This window comes from Jaculus jaculus, chromosome 16 (genome assembly GCF_020740685.1).
Source record: "Jaculus jaculus isolate mJacJac1 chromosome 16, mJacJac1.mat.Y.cur, whole genome shotgun sequence".
In the NCBI taxonomy this organism is placed as follows: Eukaryota; Metazoa; Chordata; class Mammalia; order Rodentia; family Dipodidae; genus Jaculus; species Jaculus jaculus.
Window position 1 is genome coordinate 40,570,197 of NC_059117.1, and position 23,145 is coordinate 40,593,341.

Sequence of the window (23,145 nt, forward strand, 5' to 3'; positions counted from 1 at the left end):
GGGTTATGTAATGAGTGCCTGTCTCAAAAGAAAGAAGGAAAGGAAGAAAGGAAGGAAGGAAGGAAGGAAGGAAGGAAAGGAAGGGAAGGGAAGGGAAGGGAAGGGAAGGGAAGAGAAGAGAAGAGAAGAGAAGAGAAGAGAAGAGAAGAGAAGAGAAGAGAAGAGAAGAGAAGAGAAGAGAAGAGAAGAGAAGAGGAAAGGAAAGGAAAAGAAAAAGGAAAAAGAGTGGCTTCTCTCCTCCCTGGCTTTTGAGCTGCACACAACTCTGAGGCTGGGTCTTTGCACTGGTCAGATTATTTCTTTCCCACCCTGGAGATCTTTTTATTACTTTTGCTTTTTAATCTCTTTGAAGTGCACACTTTTTAAACCCCCCTTCTCACAGTTTTTTGGACCCAAGGTCCTTGTTCATTACATGGGCTCCTGGGCCACGTGCATATTTTCCCTGATCTCTCAGGTCACTTTCCCTTCCTTTTCCACCTTGAACCCACCAACATTTCTCTCTCTCACATCCCTTTATAAATAAATAAAGTGTGTTGGTATAGAAAAAGTAAATTAAACCTAATAAAAACAAATAAATATAGATTTTAGGGCTGAAGAGATGGCTGAGTGGTTAAAGCACTTGTCTGTGAAGCCTAAGGACCCAGGGTCAGTTCCCTAGAACCCACATAAGCCAGATGCAGAAGGTGGCACATGCATCTGGAGTTTGTTTGTAATGGCTACAGGCCCCGGGTATGTATATTCTCTTCCTCTCTCTCACAAATAAATACATGAATAATAAAAGTTTTATTATGTGCTATAATTCTGTTTCTATTTTTAAATATCTATAGAAGTTATATTACTTAAAAATTTTTTTTTCTTTTTTTTGGTTTTTCGAGGTAGGGTCTCACTCTAGCCTAGGCTGACCTGGGATTCACTATGGAGTCTCAGGGTGGCCTCGAACTCACGGCGATTCTCCTACCTCTGCCTCCTGAGTGCTGGGATTAAAGGTGTGTGCCACCATGCCTGGCTTCTTTTTTGTTTTTGTTTTTGGTTTTGCGACCATGTAGTCTCATAACAGCATTGCCATTTTTCAGATTTGATACCCATGATGCAGTTCTTTAACAACATCAAATATCTAATTAGCATTGATACTTAAGGCAGGGTCTCACTCTAACCAAGGCACTCATTGACCGGACACTCACTGTGCAGGCCCTGGAGGCCCTCATACTCCTTTTGATCCTCCTACTTCAGCCTCCCGAGCATTAGGATTGTTGATGCAAGTCACAAGTCCCCATGTCCAGCATTTGATTTCAATTTTAAAAACTTCACTTCCTGTTCTTTGGGGCTTTAGAGTATGGTTCATTCCTAACACAGGGGAGGGGAGAATCAGGAAGAATGGGAGGCTATGTGCCACCATCCAGCTAGATGTGCTCTCCCACCTTCCCCGATCCACATAAATCTGTTACTTCATTTGGGAGCAGGGAGGATGGTCCACCTTCATTCACAAATCCTGTTCCAGGCTTCTCCGCAAACCATTTTCTGTACAGCCCAATTTTTTCCCCATTTTGAGGCTTGAGATTTTAGAGACTAAATCCAGAAAGGCTTGTCTTCTATGCTCCTTCACTAAAGCAGCCAGTGTACTGGTTTATGGGGACAAATACTAGAGGAGGAGGAGGTGTTGGGAAAATGGTAAGTGTTATAGTTTAAGTTCTTATTACTGGCACAAAGCACCCAATCAAAAGCAGTTGATGGGAGGAAAAATGCTTATTCTGGCTTCCAGTCTCAGGAAAAGCTCCATGATGGCATGAGAATGATGGTAGAGCAGAGGCTGGACATCACCTCCTTGCCACTGCAGGTAGAAAACAGCAGTAGGAGAGTGAACTGGCTATAAACTGGCTAAGCCCACTCCCAACAGCACACCTCCAGCAAGGTTCTACCTTCCAAATTACTGTCATCTGGGAACCAATAATTCAAAACACATGAGTGTCTATGGCAGACATCTAATTCAAACCACCATAACAAGCAGTAGAGAAAACAACAAGGAAAGCCACGCTGGGGAGTACAAAGGTAGCGCAGTCAGTACACTGCTTTTCTTGTAAGCATCAAGACCTGAGTTTGACCCCTTGTACTCATACGGATGCCAGGCATGGTAGCACATGCCTGTTATCTCAGAGCTGGGGAGGCAGAGACAGGTAGATCCCTGGAGCTTGCTAGAGAGCCAGTCTAGCCCAGTTGGTGAGTTCTAGGCCAATGAGACTCTGACTTAAATGAGGAAGACAGCATTCCTGACACTGACACCTGAGGGTGTCTTTGGGACTCCACATGCATGTGCACAAATGTGCACAAGCAGTAGAACACTTAGATGCATCCACCCACCCACAAACACGCATACATGTATGCATACCACACACACAAATACATATAAAACCCCCAGGTAGTCTGGTGTGGTGGCACATGCCTTGAATATCAGCACTGGGGAGGCAGAGGTAGAAGCATTGCTGTGGGCTTGAGGACTGCCTGAGGCTACATAGTGCCTTCCAAGTCAGCCTGGGCTTGGGCAAGAAACCGACCTCAAAAAAAAAAAAAAAAAAAAGCAACAAAAATAACAACAAAAACAACCCAGGTCATATGTCAAATATATTATCGTGTCACATAGATTGATCTTTTGTTTCTTTCTGATACTGGGGATTGAATTTAGGGTTTCATGCATACTAAGTAAGAGCTCTACCACTGAGCAATATCCCCAGGCATATTTTTTGTAGTTCCTTTGTTGTTTTCCAATGTAGGGTCCCACTGTAGCCCAGGCTGACATGAAACTCACTCAATTGTCCCTCAAACTCACAGAGATCCTCCTACCCCTGCCTCCCTGCTGGGACTGTACCTCAGTGGCAGAGCACTTACCTAACATGTGTGAGTCCCTGTATTCATACCTGAACACTGCAAAATAGCTTAATCAACTCTTAAAAGGGAACTTTGTCTACTCTTAAACAAATTTTGTCACAGAACTTGTCATATCATGCTGAACAACGTTAAAGGTGAGCTTGCACAATTAATAAAATATAAATCACTTTGTAAACATGCTCAGCATAAGTACTTGGTAATAATTTCATGTTTCCCTTTATCCTTGTTTCAATGTTAGCATATCCTTGTCACCTTCTGGGAACATAGGTCTACTTTCATCTAGTAAATTCAATGCTAAGTGGCAATAAATCATCATTCACTGAGTTCTCCAATCTTAACTATATTACCAAAAAGTTCTTACACCTATGTATCATAATTAACATCAAATAACTCTAGCTGGTCAGAACTAAATTAACACACTGAACTACCTATGGGAAAGACAGAAAAATAGTCAAGGGTAGTTGTACCTATGAAGCGAAAGAAAAGTGTTCTATCAGTGTGGGTCCAGACAGTAGAGAGCAACCCCACAGTAATTTGAGTAGGAGAAGACTGAACTATATCAGGCTGAGACTCATAAGAAGAAAGAGAACTCAAGGAAATGTAATCATGGCAGATTTGTAATTATGGCAAATAATATCTACAGGGCAGAAATGGAATGACTAAACAAGAGCACCTCCTAGGCTTGAGCTCTAAGATTTGGAGAGGGCATGACTAGGTTCCACAGAATGAAATTCCAAAGAGAAGTCTGACAGATAAATCCTTGTGTTGCTGGGCTGAGGGAGTTCCCAGAAGTCTGCATCCTAGAATTTGTTGGAATTCTACCCTGTAGGCCAGGTCAGGGGAGTTTTTCAAGGAGCAGCATCTCACTGAAGGCACTCCATTGTAAAGCTGTCCAGGGCAGAAGGCAACGAATTGAGGGACAGGGAGCCAGTACGAGTGTGGCTAGGTGCTGAGTGCAACTAGCTGTTGTGCCATGTAGGAATCAGCACGTGAAGAGGTCTCCTCAACTGAAAGCACTGGATACTGGGAAAGCTGAAGAGGCATAAGCTCTGCATACCAGAGAAGCCATAGGCTGCAGAATTCTGTCGACTGAGTCCTCAGGAACCAGGAGGCAAAACCCTTTCCTCTCAGTATCTCTCTCTTCCCATGGACATTGAGCCATCTGGGGAAGAGAACTATTTAAAGGACTTGACTTCAAAATGGGCAGACTTAGAACCTAGTGGCACTACATTTACAACTCCAATGTCCTCCCCTCTCCCAAATTTTAGCTCTCTTACAACGTTCTTTCTCTTTCTCTCTCTTTCTTTATAGTGTCTTGCTCTAGTGCAGGCTGACCCGGAATTCACTGTGTAGTTTCATCCTGGCCGTGAATTCATAGTGATCCTCTTACCTCTGTTTCCAGAGTGCTGGGATTAAAGGCGTGCACCATCATGCCTGGTGATGTCTTAATTCTTTAACCAAGTCAGCTAGATAATGTTAGGAATTATGACTCAGATCCCATGTTTTTATTTTATTTTTTGACTTTTTGAGGTAGGGTTTCACTCTAGCCCAGACAGACCTGGAATTCACTCTGTAGTCTCAGGGTGGCCTTGAATTTACAGCAATCCTCCTACCTCTGCTTCCTGAATGCTAGGATTAAAGGCATGCGCCACCACGCCTGGCTTTGAAAAAAAAAAGTTTTTATTTATTAGAGACAGAGGGAGGGAGAGAGAGAGAGATGGGCGCACCAGGGCCTCTAGCCACTGCAAACGAACTTCAGATGCATGTACCATCTTGTGCATCTGGCTTACATGGTCCTGCTGGAGAATCAAACCTGGGTTCTTGGGATTTGTAGGCAAGCATCTTAACTGCTAAGCCCTCTCTCCAGCCCCCATTTGTTTTTTCAGACAATCTCATGTAGCCCAGGCTGATCTCAACCTCAATCTGTACCAGTTCGCTGAGGATGACTTTGAATGTCTGATTTTCTTGTTTCTATCTCCCCAACACTGGGTTATAGACATGCACTGCTATTCCCTGTTTATGTGATGTTGGGGATGGAACTCAAGAAATTGTGCATGCTAGGCAAAACTTTACCACCTGAGCTACATTCCCAGCCCTGTAATCAAAGCCCAGTTTCTCAGTTTACTGATAACAGTTGCTGATTATGAAGGAAATGTCTGTCGTCAATGACCACCAAGCCTGCTTATATCTCACCACCTACCTGGTGCTACTACTACAAGGTTACAGTCACTAATATTAATGACTACTGACTATCACATGATTTTTTTAATCTATAAAATAAGGAGGATGGAACTAAGACAGCTGTAAAGATAGTTTTGAAATTCTAGGTGCTAGTTCAAAAAGATTGTGTGTGTGTGTGTGTGTGTGTAGATGGGCAGGAGTGGTAGAGTTGGAGGTAGGTCCCTGTTGGAATAGCTTGACAAGCCACTGTTAAATTATGGCCCCAGCTTTCATGAGAAAGCCTCAATTTAAAAAATAACAGCATTTCTTAACATGTGGCAGTAGAATGTCTTAATCCACAGATGGCCATGAGATCAATCATGGGACCTTGAGCAGTTTCAAAAAAGGAGTTAGGCTGGGCATGGTGGTGCTTGCTTTTAATCCCAGCACTCAGGAGGCAGAGGTAGGAGGATCACCATGAGTTCAAGGCCAGTCTGAGACTACATAGTGAATTCCAGGTCAGCCTGGACTAGAGTGAAGCCCTACCTCAAAAAAAAAAAAAAAGTTATGAAGTAATCAGAGGGAAAACAAAAGAAAACTGGAGCTGTATCTTGGCAGCTATGTCTCCTGAGGGTCAGAATGTCCCTTTGTGATTAAATGTCCTCAAGACTACACATAGATTTTTCCTGTTAGTTCAACCACCCACGCAACTAAAATGCCTGGTATGGTGGCCTTTAATCCCAGCATTTGAGAGGCAGAGGTAGGAGGATCACTGTGAGTTCCATGCCAGCCTGGGAATACCGAGTGAGTTCCAGGTCAGCCCTGGGTGACAGTGAGACCCTGATTCAAAAATACCAAAAAATAAACAAACCAAAAACTAGAGCACCAGGGCATTTCCTACATCCATGCACTGAAGAGGGGTGTCCATCCTCAAAAGCCCTTGATTTTAATATAGCACTACTTATATTGTGCTTTTTACCTGCCTGCTCCACCTCAGCTTTTCATGGGAAGAAATGTCCTAAAAGGATGATGTGGTTCACCATGATTTGGGAAGGAAAGGTCTCCTTACCCTATAAATATGCCATTTGCCTCATATTCATAAAAATTTCTTTACAATTTAATTCACAAAGCACAACGTGCTGCTTATCTCCCTTTGGAGTGTTTTCTAAATAAACCTCTGTCTCTTAGTTTCTTTCCTTTGGGAACTGAGATCACACAAGAAGACCAAGTATAAAGATCTCAGGAGTTGGCTCAACTGTTAAAAGCTGGCAAAGCCTGCCAGCCCAGGTTGGATTCCTCAGACCCCAAGTAAAGCTAAAATGTTGTTCAAGTATCTGGCCTCTTCATTTGCAGGGGCAAGAGACTCACACACACACACACACACACACACACACACAGAGAGAAAAATAAATAAAACAATATTTAAAATAAAGATTTCAGTATATGGGAAACGAATGAGTTAGCAAATATTAAGAACATTTAAATGTGTAGAAGATGAAAGAAGATTTTTGCAAGCATTTTTTTGAAATTATTTGCCAAGAGAGGAGGGGAGGGAGAAGAGAGGAGTGTTAGCACATACCCAGGCAGGCCTCCTGTCCCTGTAAGTGAACTCCAGAAACATGTGCCACTTTGTGCTTTATGAAGGTTACTAAGTAATCAACCTGTCAGGCTTTGCAAGTAAACGCCTTTAACTGTGCCTGGCGTTTGGTGTTTCAATATTTAATCCCTCCACTGGTGGTGGTGCACATTTTGTTTTATGGCAAAACGGTAGTATGGATTTGAGTAGAGTACGCTTGATTCCACCGAGTTTAAGACCGAAAAATACACTATATAACTGGGTGTGGTGGCACACTCCTTTAAATATAGCATTCAGGAGGCAGAGGTAGGAGGCTAGAGTGAGACCCTATTCCCCCGAAAATAAAAGCAGCACAAGACTGGTCCAGGGGTTAGGAGAGGGCTTTGCAGTGTGGAAGTTGCAGCTCCACGGTGCGGCCCCTCCACAGTTGTTATTTCCTTATCTGCAAAATAAGTGCATTAGCTCAGAGAGGTATTTACGGTCCAGGCAGTGACAAAGCAATGGCTAAGTTCTCTGGACAGCCATGTCACTTTAAAGTTAAGTAAGCTTGGGTGCACCCTGCGTTGTGGCGATTAAACCGTTGGGTGAACAGCGGCAAGGCCAAGGGCAGAAGGTATACGCCGAGAAGGAGAAAGCCCTGACCGGGTTTTCGCCGCGGGCGAAGGGAGGGGGAGTCGCCGGGCGCCCGGCGAACCGAGCATGCGCGGAGACGGCCGGGGCGGAAAGGAACGGCTGGCGAGCGGAAGTGACGTCATCCCGCTCCGCTCAGAAGGGAGGCGTAGCCGGTCTGTGAAGGGAGCCCGAGGTGATGGCGGAAGAGGTTCGCGGCTGATGGCAGCTCGGGATTGGAAAGCTGGGTGAACCGCCGCCCGAGCGCGGGAGGCTCGCACTGGGTAAGGCGCCTTTCGGGTGGGTGCGCGCCCCGTGCGGGGGGCTGGCCGGGGCCGGGGGTCTTCCGGGCTCGCGACCCGCCCCTCGGCCCCTGGAGCGCCGGCGGCCTGCCGAGTGTGGGGAACGAACGGTCTCCGTGGTGACGACGTGGCCGAGTGACGAAGCCGGCCTCGTCGAGGACGGGCCTCTAGGGGACCGATTGTGACGTGCGCGTGGGCGAACGGCTCGGCCTTGGCGCCGGGCACCCTGTAGGGTCGGGCGGGCTGTGCTCCGCGCCCGCGCCCCTGGGAGTTGGCGGCCTACGCGACCGCGTAGGAACCGCGTAGGAGCCGCGCGGGCCGGAGGCTTCAGGCCGGAGTGGCCGGATGTTTGGTTCCGAGTCTCGGGCGGGGGAGGCGGAGACTCCCGGCGCCGCCTACTCCCGAGGGCGGGGGCCGAGGCGGCTGTTTTGGCCGGATCTGCCGCTTGACCTGGCCTCCGAGATTAGCTGTCCACTACTGCTCGTACGAGGCCCTCCTCCTCGTGCCCGCGGAGCTTCTCGGGACGTGTTGAGAGTCGCTTTCTTCTTGGCCATCTTCTCTTGATTTCACAACTCCGTCTCCCTCGCCTCACCCTTGCCACCGCGCGGAGGTGTTGGCACAGGTCCGGCAGGTACTGGACAAGTGCTGGCTGGCGCGCCCGGCGCTCGGGAAGTGTTCTGATGATCTGCTGTAGCGTGTGTGTGTGAGAGAGAGAGACAGAAAGGAGAGAGAGGTGTGTGAAATAGAAAACGCTGTAGCAATTGGCTGGAGATTTTCAGTTTTATAAAGCAGTTGTAAGTTCTTATGTTAGAGATTTACATGAGAAGTTTTCAACTCTGTCCTGCTAATGGTAAAATTTCTTGATCGGTGTACCGTCAAGTATACTTGTAATTTTATTTTTATTGGTTTTGAAATTTTATTTATTCATTTATTTAATTTTTTTACTTAATTAAATTTATTTATTTGAGAGGGGGTATGGGCACACCTGGGCCTCTAGACGCTACAAAAGAACTTCAGACACGTGCCACCTTATGTATCTTGCTTTATGTGGGTACAGGGGAATTAAACTTTCGTCCTTAGGCTTTTCAGGCAAGTGCCTTAACCGCTGGGCCAACTCTCCAACTCCTTAGTTGTAATTTTAATGGTCCAGTAAAAAAGATCATTTGAATAGCATTAATCTGAAGTGCGCTAGTTAGTACACAGTACTACTCAGATGTCGTGAAGGGGATGAAGCCAACCTCCTTGGTTTTATTCTCTTTTTAAATTTTTATTTATTTTATTTATTTTTTTATTGACAACTTCCATAATTATAGACAATAACCCATGGTAATTCTCTCCCTTCCTCCACTTTCCCCTTTGAAACTCCACTCTCCATCATACCCCTCCCCCTTCTCTGTCAGTCTCTCTTATTTTGGTGTCTTCATCATTTCCTCCTATTATGATAGTCTTGTGTAGGTAGTGTCAGGCACTGTGAGATCATGGATATCCAGGACATTTTGTGTCTGGAGGAGCACATTGTAAGGAATCCCCTCGTTCCTTTGGCTCTTTTACATTCTTCCCACCACGTCTTCCCCAATAGATCCTGAGCCTTGAAGAGTCATTCCAAGGTCACCACCATCTGAAAAGAGAAGCTTCTCGAACAGAAGTAAGAGTAGCATTAATATATGGGCACGAACATTAAGAGAAGTGCTTACCAGACAGCTTGGTGAGCATAGTATGTATATACATTTAGCCAGTCACCAGCAGACGTTACACCCCTAGGGCTCATGACTGCCCCTATTGTAGGTTTTCAGTATCAGGGATAAATTCCCTCCCATGGAGCGGGCTTCCATTCCAAGTAGAGAGCCATTGGTTTCCCCCATAGCAGACATGCCGCTGTTGCGCCCATTGGCTCATTTGGCCTGGCTGGCCAAATGAGAGGCTTGCAGTGTCTAGTGTAGAGTATCTCCACTGGTGATTTCTCTTTCTCCCATTGAACTGCATACATCGTAGCTTTTTTTCCAGCTTTCTTTCAGCTGGTCTACATGGAGGAGGATTTTAGCTCAGCTCCTGCAGGTTCTCAGTGACCTTGCAGTTCGAGTATGTGGAGTCTACAGCAGCACGGTCTTAGCCATGTTGGTGGGAAACCAAGAACCTCGGCAATGGCCTGTAGTGTTTTGGGAGTGTCAGTGACCTTTCTGGCCAAACTCACTGGAAAGTATACCATTCCTGGTGCTGAAGATTTTCTAGTAGAGTCTATGGTTTCTGATTATTCCATTGTCTAAAAAAGTAGATTTCCATATGACTTATTTATATCCTCTTAGATTTTGATTAGTCCTCCCTCCAGTGTTACTTTACTCAATCTCTTTAATCTGTGTCCTTAGGCTTCTCAGGCAAGCACCTTAACTGCTAAGCCATCTCTCCAGCCCCCTTCTCACCTTTCCTTGCTCTTTCCTTCCCTTTCTCTTACCTTTCCCTTCCTGTTCCTACCCTTCCCTTCCCTTCCCATTCTTCCCTTCCCTTCCCTCCTTTCCTTCCTTGCTCCTTCCTTCCCTTTCTTTTGCCTTCCCTTCTTTCCCTTCTCCTTTTCCTCCTTCCTTCCTTTCTTTCGCTCCCTTCTGTTTGCTTCCTTCCCTACTCTCCTTTTCCCGGTCCCTTCTTTCTTCCTTCTTTTTCCCTTCCCACTTTCCTTTTCTTCTTCTCTCCTCTCCTTCCCCTCTTTCTCTCCTCCCCACTTTTGCCTTGGTTTCAATGTTGGAATTGTAAGCAAGTGCCACTCTACCAAGATTAAACTCTTTTTTTTCCTATTTTTATTAATTTTTTTTTCAGTAAGTAAAAGTTTCTTTATTGTCTGAGGCAAGAGCTGCTACTGACAGTTTCCTGGAGCACTGCCTTAGGAATCAAACCAGTTCTTATGAGAAATGATGATTATATGACAAAATGAAGGTCAGGAAAGGTAGACTTCAAAACACTTATAGGTTCACAAATACAATGTAGCTAAATTAATTTTTGCTGACTTTATTTTTTGACAACTTCCATAATTGTAAACAATATCCCATGGTAACCCCCCCCCCCCACATTCCTCTTTGAAACTCCACTCTCATCATATTCCTCCTCTCAATCAGTCTCACTTTTATTTTGATTTCATGATCTTTTCTTCCTATTATGATGGTCTTGTTTAGGTAGTGTCAAGCACTGTGAGGTCACAGATATCCAGGCCATTTTGTGTCTGGAGGAGGATGTTGTACCCTTTCTTTGGCTCTTACATTCTTTCCACCACCTCTTCCACAGTGGACTCTGAGCCTTGGAAGGTTATTTGGTTTTTGAGGTAGGATCTTGCTCTAGCCCAGGTTGACCTGGAATTCACTATGTAGCCTCAGGGTGGCATCGAACCCACAGCAATCCTCTTAACTCTGCCTCCTGAGTGAAGTGACTACAGGCGTGCACCACCATGCCCTACCATTAAATTATTACTGTTACTTTTTTGAGATAGGATCTCTATCCCAGGCCTACCTCGAACACACTCTGTAATCTCAGGCTGGTCTGGAACTCATGGCCTCCTCCCTCTGCCTCCCAAGTGCTGGGATTAAAGGTGTGTGCTACCACTCCTGGCCACGTGCATGAAATTTGACCAGTACATAACCTTTCCTATAACAAAAATAACATTTTTTTGAATTGTAAAATGCAACCTCTTAAGGTTGCTGAACATTTATGAGCAATCCTTGCTATGATTTTATATTTCTTTGGAGGAATTATGTGTAAAGTTTATTGAAGTTTAGTCTTTTGGTATGACTATTACCTTGGGCTTTTGCACTTGTGACTTTTAAGTTTACATTCCCATAACAGGGCTTTAGAAGATTAAAAAAAAATCCTGTTCACTAATACTTTTGGGCCAAGAACATGGCATTTTGAATCCACCTGTAATAAAAATGTAAAAAGTAACCAGCCATGATGGCACATACCTTCAATCCCAGAACTCAGGAAGCATAGGTAGGAGGATTGCCAAAGTTTGAGGGCACCTTGAGACTATGTAGTGAATTTTAGGTAAGCTTGGGCTAGAGTGAGATTCTGCTTTGAAAAAACAACATAGGTTTTTTTATACATATGTGTATATGTTATGTATTACTATTATTTATATATCATATATGGTAATTCCAGGCCTGGGAGGATGAGGTAGGAGGACAGTCTTTTCTTTTTTGTATTTTAGTTTATTTTTAAAAAATTTATTTGAGAGACAGATGTTGTGGGGGGAGGGGAGAATGGGTGCTCCAGGGCCGCCAGCTGCTGCAAATGAACTTCAGCTGCCTGTGCCACCTTTTGAATCTGGCTTATGTGGGTCCTGGGGAATTGAACCTAAGTCCTTTGGCTTTGCAGGCAAACACCTTAACCAATCTAACTTATTCTTTCCAGCCCAGCAGGATAGTCTTGAGTTCAAGACCAGCTTGGGCTGCAGAGTGAAAAAAAAGATAAAAGTCAAGCTGCCCCCCCCCCCTCTCGGGCAGAATAGAGGGACATCGGTTGTAAGGTAGACTGGAGATATCGAGATGCCTGCAAGAGTGCAAAATAATAGACTTGAGGTCTTTGCTGGTAAAGTTATCAGTTGGGAGGAGTGTCTGTAAACTAGTCAGGTGTTTGAGCTTCAGTATGAGTTAAATGAATGCTAAAAATTTTCTTCTTTTAGGTGTTTTGTATCCATAGGACTGAAGTTTGGGAATAAATTTTAAAGGCTTTGGGTGTTTGCTCTTTTTAAAATCTTGTGAGTGTGTATGTGTGCCTGTGATTGTGTGTTAGTGGGCCGCTATGCTTGTGGAAGTCAGAGAACAAACTCCAGTGTTAGATCCTCACTTTCCAGCTTGTATGAGTGTCTCTTGTTCACTGCTCATAGCAAGGCTAGGTGACTGCAGAGCTTCTGGGGATTCTCCTGTCTCCTTTTCCTGTTTCGCCATGGGAGCTGTGAGGTGACAGGCACAAGCTAGCTTTTTGTGTAGGTTCTGTGGATCTGAACTCAGGTTTTCATGCTTGTGTGGCCTTGCCCACCAAGACATCTTTCCATCCCATGGCTCGTATTTTTTTAAACTGAAGATTTATTACTATTATTATTATTATTTTTTTTTTTTTTTTACAACTTTTGCTGTCAATTACTACCTTAAGTACAGAATTTACAAGGGTACAGAGAATTCATGTTTTAAAATATACAGTGTGTTTCTGTTGCAGGATGTGTACACAGGGCTTTTTATTGCTTCTGTGCTTTATTTGCTTCTGTTTTATTGACTTTATTGTGGAAGTTTCACCATACACAAAAGGGAAAAAAAAACCCAGCAAAATGAACTATGGTTTTGCAAATGTTATTTTACTACCCCTTCCAACATATTCTTTGCCTATATGAAGTTTTTAAAGCAAATCCCAGAATCAAGAGATTTTACCTAGTTTAGTATCTAATTGATAAGGACTTTAAAAACCATTTTATATGTCACAAAATTATTTCTTTTTGAATTTTAATTAGCAGCGTAGGCAAAATGTCTAAATTGAAAAGCTTAACTTGACTTAATATGTTTAACATAGAACTACTAGGAAAAAAGTACTACAGAAAAGGCAAATCTGTGTGTGTGTGTGTGTATGTAAAAGTGGAAGAGGAGAAACTAAGGATAACACTGAAGTGCTTTTTCCTTTTTAATTTTAGCCATAAACTTGGCCGAGTGCTTGATATATTAGTGTACCTATAGACATTGGCGAATTCCCAAAATAATGAAATTTGGTTTTAGAGCAATGACTTTATATAATGTATAGTATACAGCATGTAACACATAAAGAAATTCTCAGGTATTCTAAAGAACTTTAGGAATGTAGTAGGAAACCTGGAAGCATGTCACTATAGCATTTCAGACATTGTTTCCCAGACTCATATATCAGGCCCTTCAGTTATTGACTGGGAAACTTACTGTTCTTGGCTTACCATCCTACTATATTCCTGTGTCAGAGATGGAGAATGGGAAGCATAATTTGGCATGATAAAGTTGCATGTTTTCACTTGCCTTGTGTACAGGGGTTGTACTTCTTCTTTCCAGTTGAGACAAGGCTTGTTCTTTTTCTATGGATGTTAGCAGGGCTGTACTTCCCAGGCATTACCACAAAGCGATGCAGTGACTGCACACTGCTTGTCCACTGGGCCAGTGTACCTTTGGAGCTTTGGTGTTGGCAATGAATTTGAACATTTTAAGTAGCTTTTTTGTCAGTCCAGGGTATTTCTTATCTGTGGGGGAATGAAGCAGAGCTAACTGTGCTGGGGTTGGAAATCTTATTTTGCTAATTTGAAACCAGTGATTTATGGCTCTGGGAATGATGGCCCACAGCTTTAATCCCATCACTCTTGGGAGGTAGAAGTATGAGGATTGCTGTGAGTTCTAGGCTAGCCTCGAACTCAAGAGTGAGATCCAGGTCAGTCTGGGGTAGAGTGAGAACCTACCTCAGAAAAAAAAAAAAAAAAAAAAGTGATTCTTGATGGATTATGTTCAGATGGCATTCATCCATGCTAACTTTTTTTTTATAATTAGAAGCTAAATTGTAATTTAGTACAAGTAAAAAATAATGATAGTAGAATGGCTTTTTAAAATATTTCTATAATTATAATAGCATTAAAACATTTCAAACAGTTGGAACATCCTAGATACTAAAGGCTATTAACAAGATGATCAAAAATTGATATTCTGGGCTGGAGAGATGGCTTAGCGGTTAAGCGCTTGCCTGTGAAGCCTAAGGACCCCAGTTCGAGGCTTGGTTCCTCAGGTCCCACGTTAGCCAGATGCACAAGGGGGCGCACGCGTCTGGAGTTCATTTGCAGAGGCTGGAAGCCCTGGCGCGCCCATTCTCTCTCTCTCCCTCTATCTGTCTTTCTCTCTGTGTCTGTCACTCTCAAATAAATAAAAAATGAACAAAATATTAAAAAAAAATTGATATTCCTTCCCTTCCTCTTCCTTCTTTCCTCTCCTTTCCTCTTACCTTCTGTTTTCCTTTTATTTTAAAAATTATTTTTTTATTTATTTGAGTGAGGGAGGGGGAGAGAATGGGTGTGCCAGGGCCTCTAGCCACTGCAAATGAACTCAAGAAGCATGCACTGCCTTGTGCATTTGGCTTACATGGGTACTGGGGAATTGAACCTGGGTCCTTAGAGTTTTCAAACAAGTTCCTTAACTGCTAAGCTATCTCTCCAGCCTTCCTTTTCTTTTTTGAGTTAAGGTCTTAAGTAGGCTGGTCTGGTCTTGAACTCCTTCTGTTTGCAATAGCTGAGGATGACCATGAATTTCTGATCCTCCTGCCTCCTGTCTCCTGAGTGCTGTTTACAAGTATGGGCCCAGTTTATGAGGATCAACCCCTTCAGCTAAGGGCATGGTGGCAAGCACTATGCCAACTGGTCTATACCCTCAGCCCTTCTCTTGTTCTTTTTTTTTGAAACAAAGTTTTATGAAGCTCAGGCTGGCCTCTTAACTCAGTGTATAGTTAAGAATGACCTTGAAGTCCTGATCTCCCAGGGGCTAGAATTATAGGTGTGCTGCTACCACATCTACCTTGAGCACTGTTTGTTTTTCACTCTTTTGATATAAACATCATGAGTATATGTAAAGTGCAGTGTTTGTGTTTTCTGTTAAAACCTTGAGTTTGCCAGGTGTGGTGGCACACACTTTGAATCCCAGCACTCGGGAGGCCAAGGTAGGAGGATTGCTGTGAGTTTGAGGCCAGCCTGAGACTACATAGTGAAATCCAGGTCAGCCTGGGCTAAAGCCAGGCCTTACCTTGAACAACCAAACAAACAAAACAAATAAAGACAAAACCTTCAGTTTGGGAGAAGAGATTAAAATGACATTTTATGTCAATATAGTCATTGAAAACAAAATAATACATTTAGGCTGGGTGTGGTGGTACAAGCCTTCAATTGTAACACTTGAGAGACTGAGATAGGAGAATCACTGTGAGTTTGAGGCCAGCCTGAGACTACACAGTGAATTCCAGGTCAGCCCCAGGCTAGAGTTATTACCTTGAAAATCCAAAAAGAAAAAATTGCGTATACTTGTAGAAATTTGAACATTTTGAGTTAAGAGCTAAAATATACTTCCCTAGTTATTTTATATAACCGGATGAAAAATAAACTGGAGAGAGTAAATAAAACTTACATGGTCTCATAAGCATTGAAGGAGAGAGTGCTTTCCTGGTTTAGAGGGAATTTTAAACTTTTTTAGTTGCAGGGTCACAGTCATTAGCCCTCTTTTTGCTTATGTGGTGCTGCCAATCTCCAAATGGCCATGTCCTTTATGATCCATAGAAACAGTTGTAAAATTGAAGTGCATGGGTAGACTTTGTCCTAAACTAGTTGTTTATTTCAAGGTTGCATGTATTCAAAAGAAGATCTGCAGCTAGCTTTAGCAATAAAGGGTATATCTTTTCCTGATGGATTGGCTTTTCCTCTCTTTTATTAGAGAGAGAGAGAGAGAAGAGAGAGCGAACGAGTGAGTATGGGAGAGCTAGTACCTTATGTCATTGCAAGTGACCTCCAGACACATGTACCACTTTGTGCATCTGGCTTTACATGGGTATTGGGAAGTTGAACCTGGGCTGGCAGACTTTGCAATTAAAGACATTTGATGGCCTTCGTCCTTTTTTGGAGTCTCTATCCTCCTGCCTTCTATGTCGCTGGCATTACAAGTCCACACCACCATGCCCAAATGGATTATGGCTTGCTATGTAGAACTCATTGACCCAGAACTTGCTAAAATTGCAGTGATCCTTCTGCCTCAGCCTCTCAAATACTAGTATTATAACCCTACAGCATAAGGCTTCTTAAAAATCTCGGGCTGGAGAGATGACTTAGTGATTAAAGGCGCATGCCTATGTAAGTCTAAGGACCCATGTTTGATTCTCCAGGTCCTATGTAAGCCAGACACACATGGTGGCACATGCGTCTGGTGTTTGTTTGCAGTGGCTAGAGGACCTTGCATGCCCATTCTCACACTCACTCTCTTCCCCCCATCTCAAATAAATAAAAATAAAATCTTAAAAAAAAATCAGAAGAATATGAGTAGTGCTTGCTCTGTAGAAACCTCACTGAGTTATGTAATAAATTAGATTTATTACATTAGCAAAAGTTTTGTCCTGGATTCCCTATTATTACAGCATTTCTAGTTTACTGACTCTAAACCAAGTGCTATAAGGCTAGTCATAGATGTATGTACTATGTCAATGATTATTGAGCCTGTGACATACTTTGTAGGTGGCTTTTTGAGTAAATCCCTAGCCATTTACTTTTTATGAAAAATAGAGGACAAAATAGAATAGCATTTGAAACTAGGCTGATGGCACAGGACTGTAATCCCACCACTTTGGGATACTAAGGCAGAGGATTACTCAGAGTTGGATGCCAACAAGGGCTACATAGCAAACCCTTGTCTAAAACAAAAAAAAAAACAAAACAAAACAAATAGACAAACAAAAAGCCAATAACTAAAGAAAAACCTAGCAAAACAAAACCATTTTGATCTTGCAGTTTTAAAAATCCATCTTCACTATTCATCAAATGCTTAATAATTATTTTTAAAAATATATACATATTTAAGTGTTTTTACATTTTATTTTTATTTATTTGACAAAGAGAAAGAGGGAGAAAGAGAGGGAAAGGGAGAGAGGGAGAGAGAGAGAGAGAGAGAATGGGTGTGCCAGGGCTCTAGCCACTGCAAATGAACTCCAGACATGTACACCCTGTTGTGCATCTGGCTAATGTGGGTCCTGGGGACTCAACCTGGGTCCTTTGGCTTTGCAGACAAATACCTTAACTGCTAAGCCATCCCTCCAGCCTCATATTTATTTATTTAAATGAGAGAGAGAGAGAGAGAGAGAGAGAGAGACAGACAGACAGACAGACAGACAGACAGTGAGGTCACCAGGACTGCAAATGAATTCCAGATGCATGGGTCACCATGTACATCTGGGTTACATGGGTTCTGGGGAGTTGAACTTGGGTCTTTAGGCTTCACAGGGAAGTGCTTTAACTGTTGAGCCATCTCTTTAGCCCTAAGTTTTTAAAATTTTTTTATTTGAGAGGAAAGATTTGAGGGGGGAACAGAGAGAGGGGGAGAGGGGGAATGGGTGGGTCAGGGCTTCTAGCCACTGTAAACAAACTCCAGATTCATGCTTCACCTTGGGCATCTGGCTTATGTGGGTCCTGGGAGATTGAACCTGGATTCTTTGGCTTTGCAGGCAAGTGCCTTAACTGCTTAGCCATCGCTCCAAACCACTATTATTATTTTGAGACATTCTAGTCCAGGCTGACCTGCAATTCACTCTGTAGCCCAGACTGGCTTCTAACTCACAGTGCTCTTTCTCCTGAATGCTGGAGCTAAAGGAATGAGCCAATATGCCTGGCTTATACTTTTATTTTTATTTTTAATTTTACTTGAGTGTGGGCATGTCAGGGCTTCTAAGCACTGTAAACAAACTCCAGATGCATGTGCCACCTATGTGGGTACTGGGGAACTGAACCTGGGTTCTTAGGTTTTTATAGGCAAGTGCTGTAACTGCTAAGCCATCTCTCCAGCCCTAAACTTTTATTTTATTTATTTATTTATTTTTGTTTGTTGGGGTAGGGTTTCATTTTAGTCCAGACCGACCTGGAATTCATTATATGGTCTCAGGGTGGCCTTGAACTCATGGTGATCCTCCTACCTCTGCCTCCTAGGTACTGTTATCGAAGGTGTGTGCCACCACGCTTGGCTATACTTTTTTGGTTGTTGTTGTTTATTATTTATTTATTTATTTGAGAGCGACAGAGAGAGCAAGAGTGTGTGTGTGCATGTATGTATAAATATAGGTGTGGGGAGCTCAGGGCAGGCTTGAGATGTTGGTGCTCGTGTTCCATCTTGTTTGAGAGAGAATCTCATTTGTTGCTGTCAGATGCCACATTACCTGGTTGTGAGCTTTGGGATTTTCCTACTCTGTCTTCGATTGCTGTTGGTGCATTAGTCTTACTGATTTGTGTGTATGTGTGATCTGGGTTCTGGGGATCCTAACTCTGATCATCAGGCTTGCCTAACAAGCACTTTTAACTACTGAGCTGCCTTCCCAGCCTGTGTTAAGTTTTTATTTTTATTTTTTTGTTCATTATTTATTTATTTATTTGAGAGAGAGAGAGAAAGAGGCAGATGAGAGAGAGAATGGGCATGCTAGGGCCTTTAGCCACTGCAAACGAACTCCATATGCATGTGCTGCCTTATGTATCTGGCTAATGTGGGTTAAGTTTTTTGTTAATTTTTAAATTTTTTTTATTAGTTTTCTATTCAGCAAATACAGGCAGTTTGGTACCATTATTAGGCTCATCTGTAACCTATCCCCTCTCCATTGGCCCCTCCTTGTTGAGGTATATGGGTCATGCATTGTGGGGTTAGCCCACAGTTATGGGTATGATAAATGTCTCTGCATATCATGACCCAACATGTGGCTCTGACATTCTTTCCGCCCCCTCTTCCGCAAAATTTCCCTGAGCCATGTTGGGTTCATTTTTGGTCTGCTTCAGTGCTGAGGTGGTGTGGGCCTGTGAGGCTCTGGCTCTCTGATTTGATAGGAGTTGATTTTTTTCTCTGTGTTAGTCTCCTTCCCCCTTGTGCTGGTATCCGGTTCATCAGGAAAACAGCACCCTTGTTTGTTTCGCCAGTTTTCCTTAGTTTCGGCCGGGGCCCTTTTGAGGTATGATGGGGTGGCTCTCTCCTTAGGATCTGCATCCATCTGAAAAAGAGAAGCAGATTCTCTAATGGGGAGAGTAAGTTAGCACCAGTAAAATTGAGATAACATTTACTTTTTTAATAGAGAGTTTCATAGGTGTAGGCCCTCTTGTACCCCATAATTGATGGTAGCTTGATATTGGAAAGTGGGCTTATGTTTGTATATGGTTTTGACTTGTTTCCCAGCTCCAGGTATGGGTCCCGTACCACTGAGGGCATCAGTTAGCCAAATCAAGAGCAGTTAGTTCCCCACCATGGCTCTGTGCCACTATTGCACTTGTGTGGGCATCACAACAGGTTATTTGTTGCTAAGTATGTTAGACCATGAGTTTCTTGGACAGATATTGGTCGTTTCCCCCAGTTGCCCATGTAGCACTTTCTGGTACTTGACACGCTGACTGTCTGGGGACTGACTCTCTCCTGGCTTCCAGCCATGCTGTTCCATTTTGTGGGTCAGCTCCATATGGTGTCTTCAGCAATAGGGTCTTACCACTAACCTTTGGTGGGTCATCAAGTACTCTGACAGAAATCTGTCATTCTTTTAGGAAACCTTGTCGGTTTCTCTGATCAAAAGCTCATTGTGGATGGTAGCCTCATGCTGGTACTTGGAGTTACAGGTCAGTGTCCCCTAAGAAAATGAGGAAAAAGATAACTAATATACAAGAGTTAGAGAGGAGAGGGGGAGAGGGAGAGGGAGGGAAGATGTAGAAGATTTAGGTTAGACTTGATCTTACCCTCTCCATTGTCTTGTGGTTCAGGTGTTTTCTATAAGGGCCTGGTGAAGGTTCAGCCATTTGATCTGCCTTTTAGGAAGTAGAATTTTATGGTACCATTGCTGTTTGGGTCTAGATTTGTGTTCCCACCCCTTCGACACCCTCCCTTCCCTCCCCATCCATCCTAGTGTCTAGTCCATGAGATGCTTGCTGTGTATGTAAGGTATCTTGGGTAGATTCAGGTTAGGTGCTGTAATGAGTGAGACTATGTGGCGATTTTTTTTCTGTGGTAGGCTAAGTTCACTGAGAATGATCATTTCCAGGTTCGTATATGTGCGGGTGCAACAGTATATGTGCGCCTGCATTAAGTTTAAAAAAAAAATAACTTTACTCATTTGTGGAGGGAGAGAGAATGAGAATGGATACAACAGGGCCTACTTGCACTGTAAGCAAACCATATGCATGTGGCTTTTTTGTGCATCTGGCTTTTCATGAATACTGGGGAATTGGACCCCAAGTTGGTAGCCTTTTCAAACAAGCCAATTTTAACCACTGAGCCCTCAAAATAAATAAAATGTTTAAAAAATTTGAGACTGGAGAGATTGCTTAGTAGTTAAGGCACTTACCTGTGAAGCCTAAGGACCTACATGATTCCCTAGTACCCACATAAGCCAGATACATAAGGTGGTGCATGTGTCTGGAGTTTGTTTACAATGGCTAGAGGCCTTGGCACACCCACTCTCTCTTATCTGCCTCTCTCTCAAAATAAAAATTAAAATAAAATAAAATAAAATAAAATAAAATAAAATAAAATGTTTAACCACTGAGACATCTCCCCAGCCCTTAAGTTGAGTTTGTGAGACAAGGTCTTGCTCGCTCTCTCTCTCTCTCTCTCTTTCTCTCTTTATCTATCTATCTATCTATCTATCTATCTATCTATCTATCTATCTATCTCAGGCTGGTCTTTGGAGTTCAGGATCCTTTCCAGTCAGCTTCTCAATAGCTTTGTTTTGGTTGTTTCAGCTCACATGTACATAAATTCCTGAGTCATATTGGCTTTAGTCATTTCTTAGTTTATGCTTTTATATTTAATCATATTTTAAAGAAATAATTGTAGTATTGAAAAGTATATTTTTTTCAATAATTATGACATGTAAATATCTGAAATTAGAGTTGAAACTATAGTTATGTGTATATGTGGTGCTGGGGATTAAACTTAAGGCCTCATACATGAGGATCAAGCAGTTTTAACAACCGAGCCATGCCCCCCGTCCATACACAAGTCATGTAGTGTTTAAAAGTATAAGTTTATTCTTAGTGATATTATTTAACTTGTATGAAATACTTGTTTCAGATTCACAATGTCATCCTTTCAAGAAGTCCCATTGCAGACTTCCAACTTTGCGCATGTCATCTTTCAAAATGTGGCTAAAAGTTATCTTCCTAATGCACACCTGGAGTGTCATTACACCTTAACTCCTTATATCCATCCACATCCCAAGGATTGGGTTGGAATATTCAAGGTAAGAAAACTTTATGAATATTTCATCTATGTAGATAATTTTTTTTTTATCTTTAAACAGATTGATATATAGTTTTTACTAGCCTCATCGTAACTCTACATTAAGGTTCAGATTTGTAAACGTCCCTATGAAATAATTTTAACTGTACAGGTATATAAAACACAGGAACTTCATTAAGTTTTCTTCTTAGTGATATTCAACTTGGTTAAAGTATTTGTGAAAATACCCTCTGTCTCTGTCTCCTCCCTGTCTCCAAGGGATTAAATTTTTAGGGCCTTGTACATGGTAAGCAAGTGCTCCACTACTGAGCTACATCCTCAGTTCAGAATCTTTTTCTGTTTCTTTCTTTCTCATGTGTATATATATATATATATATGTATGTATATATATATATACACACATACATACATACACACACAAATATATATATATATATATATATATATATAAAATTTTAAATTTTTTATTTATTTGTTTGAGAGCGACAGACACCGAGAGAAAGGCAGATAGAGGGGGAGAGAGAGAATGGGCGCGCCAGGGCTTCCAGCCTCTGCAAACGAACTCCAGACGCGTGCGCCCCCTTGTGCATCTGGCTAACGTGGGACCTGGGGAACCGAGCCTCAAACCGGGGTCCTTAGGCTTCACAGGCAAGCGCTTAACCGCTAAGCCATCTCTCCAGCCCCCCCCTTTTTTTTAACAGACACAAGTTTATTTTACAATGCTTCAAAAATGATTAAAAATTTCAATTAGGAAAAAAATTTCCTTAAGTTTGGGATATAAGAATATTCAATCATGAGAAAAAGAGTAGTACAATATTTCTCCAACTTAGAAATGAGCCAAAGTATTTCAGCACTACTGCTTACATATGTTAATATCTGTATAACTGTTTTAAGTGTGGAAAAATATTTTAGTTCTGATCCTAAAGCATATGATAAAAACTTGGATTTTCTTCAACACTAAAATTGTACATAATTTTGAGGCTTGAAGAATAAACAATTTTTTAAATATCCTATATTTACTAATATATCCTGAAACAATAAAAAAGATAGTACCTACATAAGAAACTATGCATTGCTTTTCAGAAGTTAAAGTAATTAAATTTTTTTTAATATTCAAACACCAAGTAGTAAATTTTCATTTACTGTAGCATAGTTCAAGTATTTTCTTAAGTTTTTATTTAGCCAACTAGAATGTAGTAACTCTTTAAAATAGCTTTCCTTTAAGAGATTACTGTCATACAAAATAGTGTCGATTACTATTCTAGATCACTAGAACAAGTGAAAAATGACAGTAGACAAAGGTTTCTATGAGGAAGTTTTCAACCTTCAACCCAAAAAGGGCTGTACACATTAGTAATAAGCACTGGTAGGTAATCCCCCAAAGTATTTAAGTTCATGTAAACAAAGACTACGTATGTTCCTTTACAGAGAAAATGTTCTAACATAGATAAACATATTCAACTGGCTGTGATTTTGAACCATATATTATTTGAATATTACATAAAACAAAGAAGGCATTACCTATCACTTTAATAACTAAAAGATGTTACTTGTGAAATACAAGGTTGATGCATTTTTAAACACTAGGAACAAAAAAAGAGTAATTTTGAAAACAAATATCCACTTTCTAGAAATAACTTAACAC

General features: G+C 42.1%; 1 protein-coding gene across 4 annotated transcripts in view; it reads left to right on the forward strand.

The window, feature by feature from the left end:
* The first annotated feature begins 7,373 nt into the window (after positions 1–7,373).
* Positions 7,374–23,145, forward strand: part of Tax1bp1 (Tax1 binding protein 1) — an 82,082-nt gene continuing 66,310 nt past the window's right edge. The window contains exons 1-2 of one of the 4 annotated variants that reach the window (XM_004652778.2): positions 7,374–7,509; positions 21,333–21,501. In XM_004652778.2, coding sequence (XP_004652835.2) covers positions 21,340–21,501 — 162 coding nt within the window. In that variant the 5' untranslated portion in view covers positions 7,374–7,509; positions 21,333–21,339. Of the gene's footprint in view, positions 7,510–7,949; positions 8,159–21,332; positions 21,502–23,145 lie in introns of those variants that run through there. The other 3 variants (XM_045135993.1, XM_045135992.1, XM_045135991.1) reach the window with 3 other exon arrangements.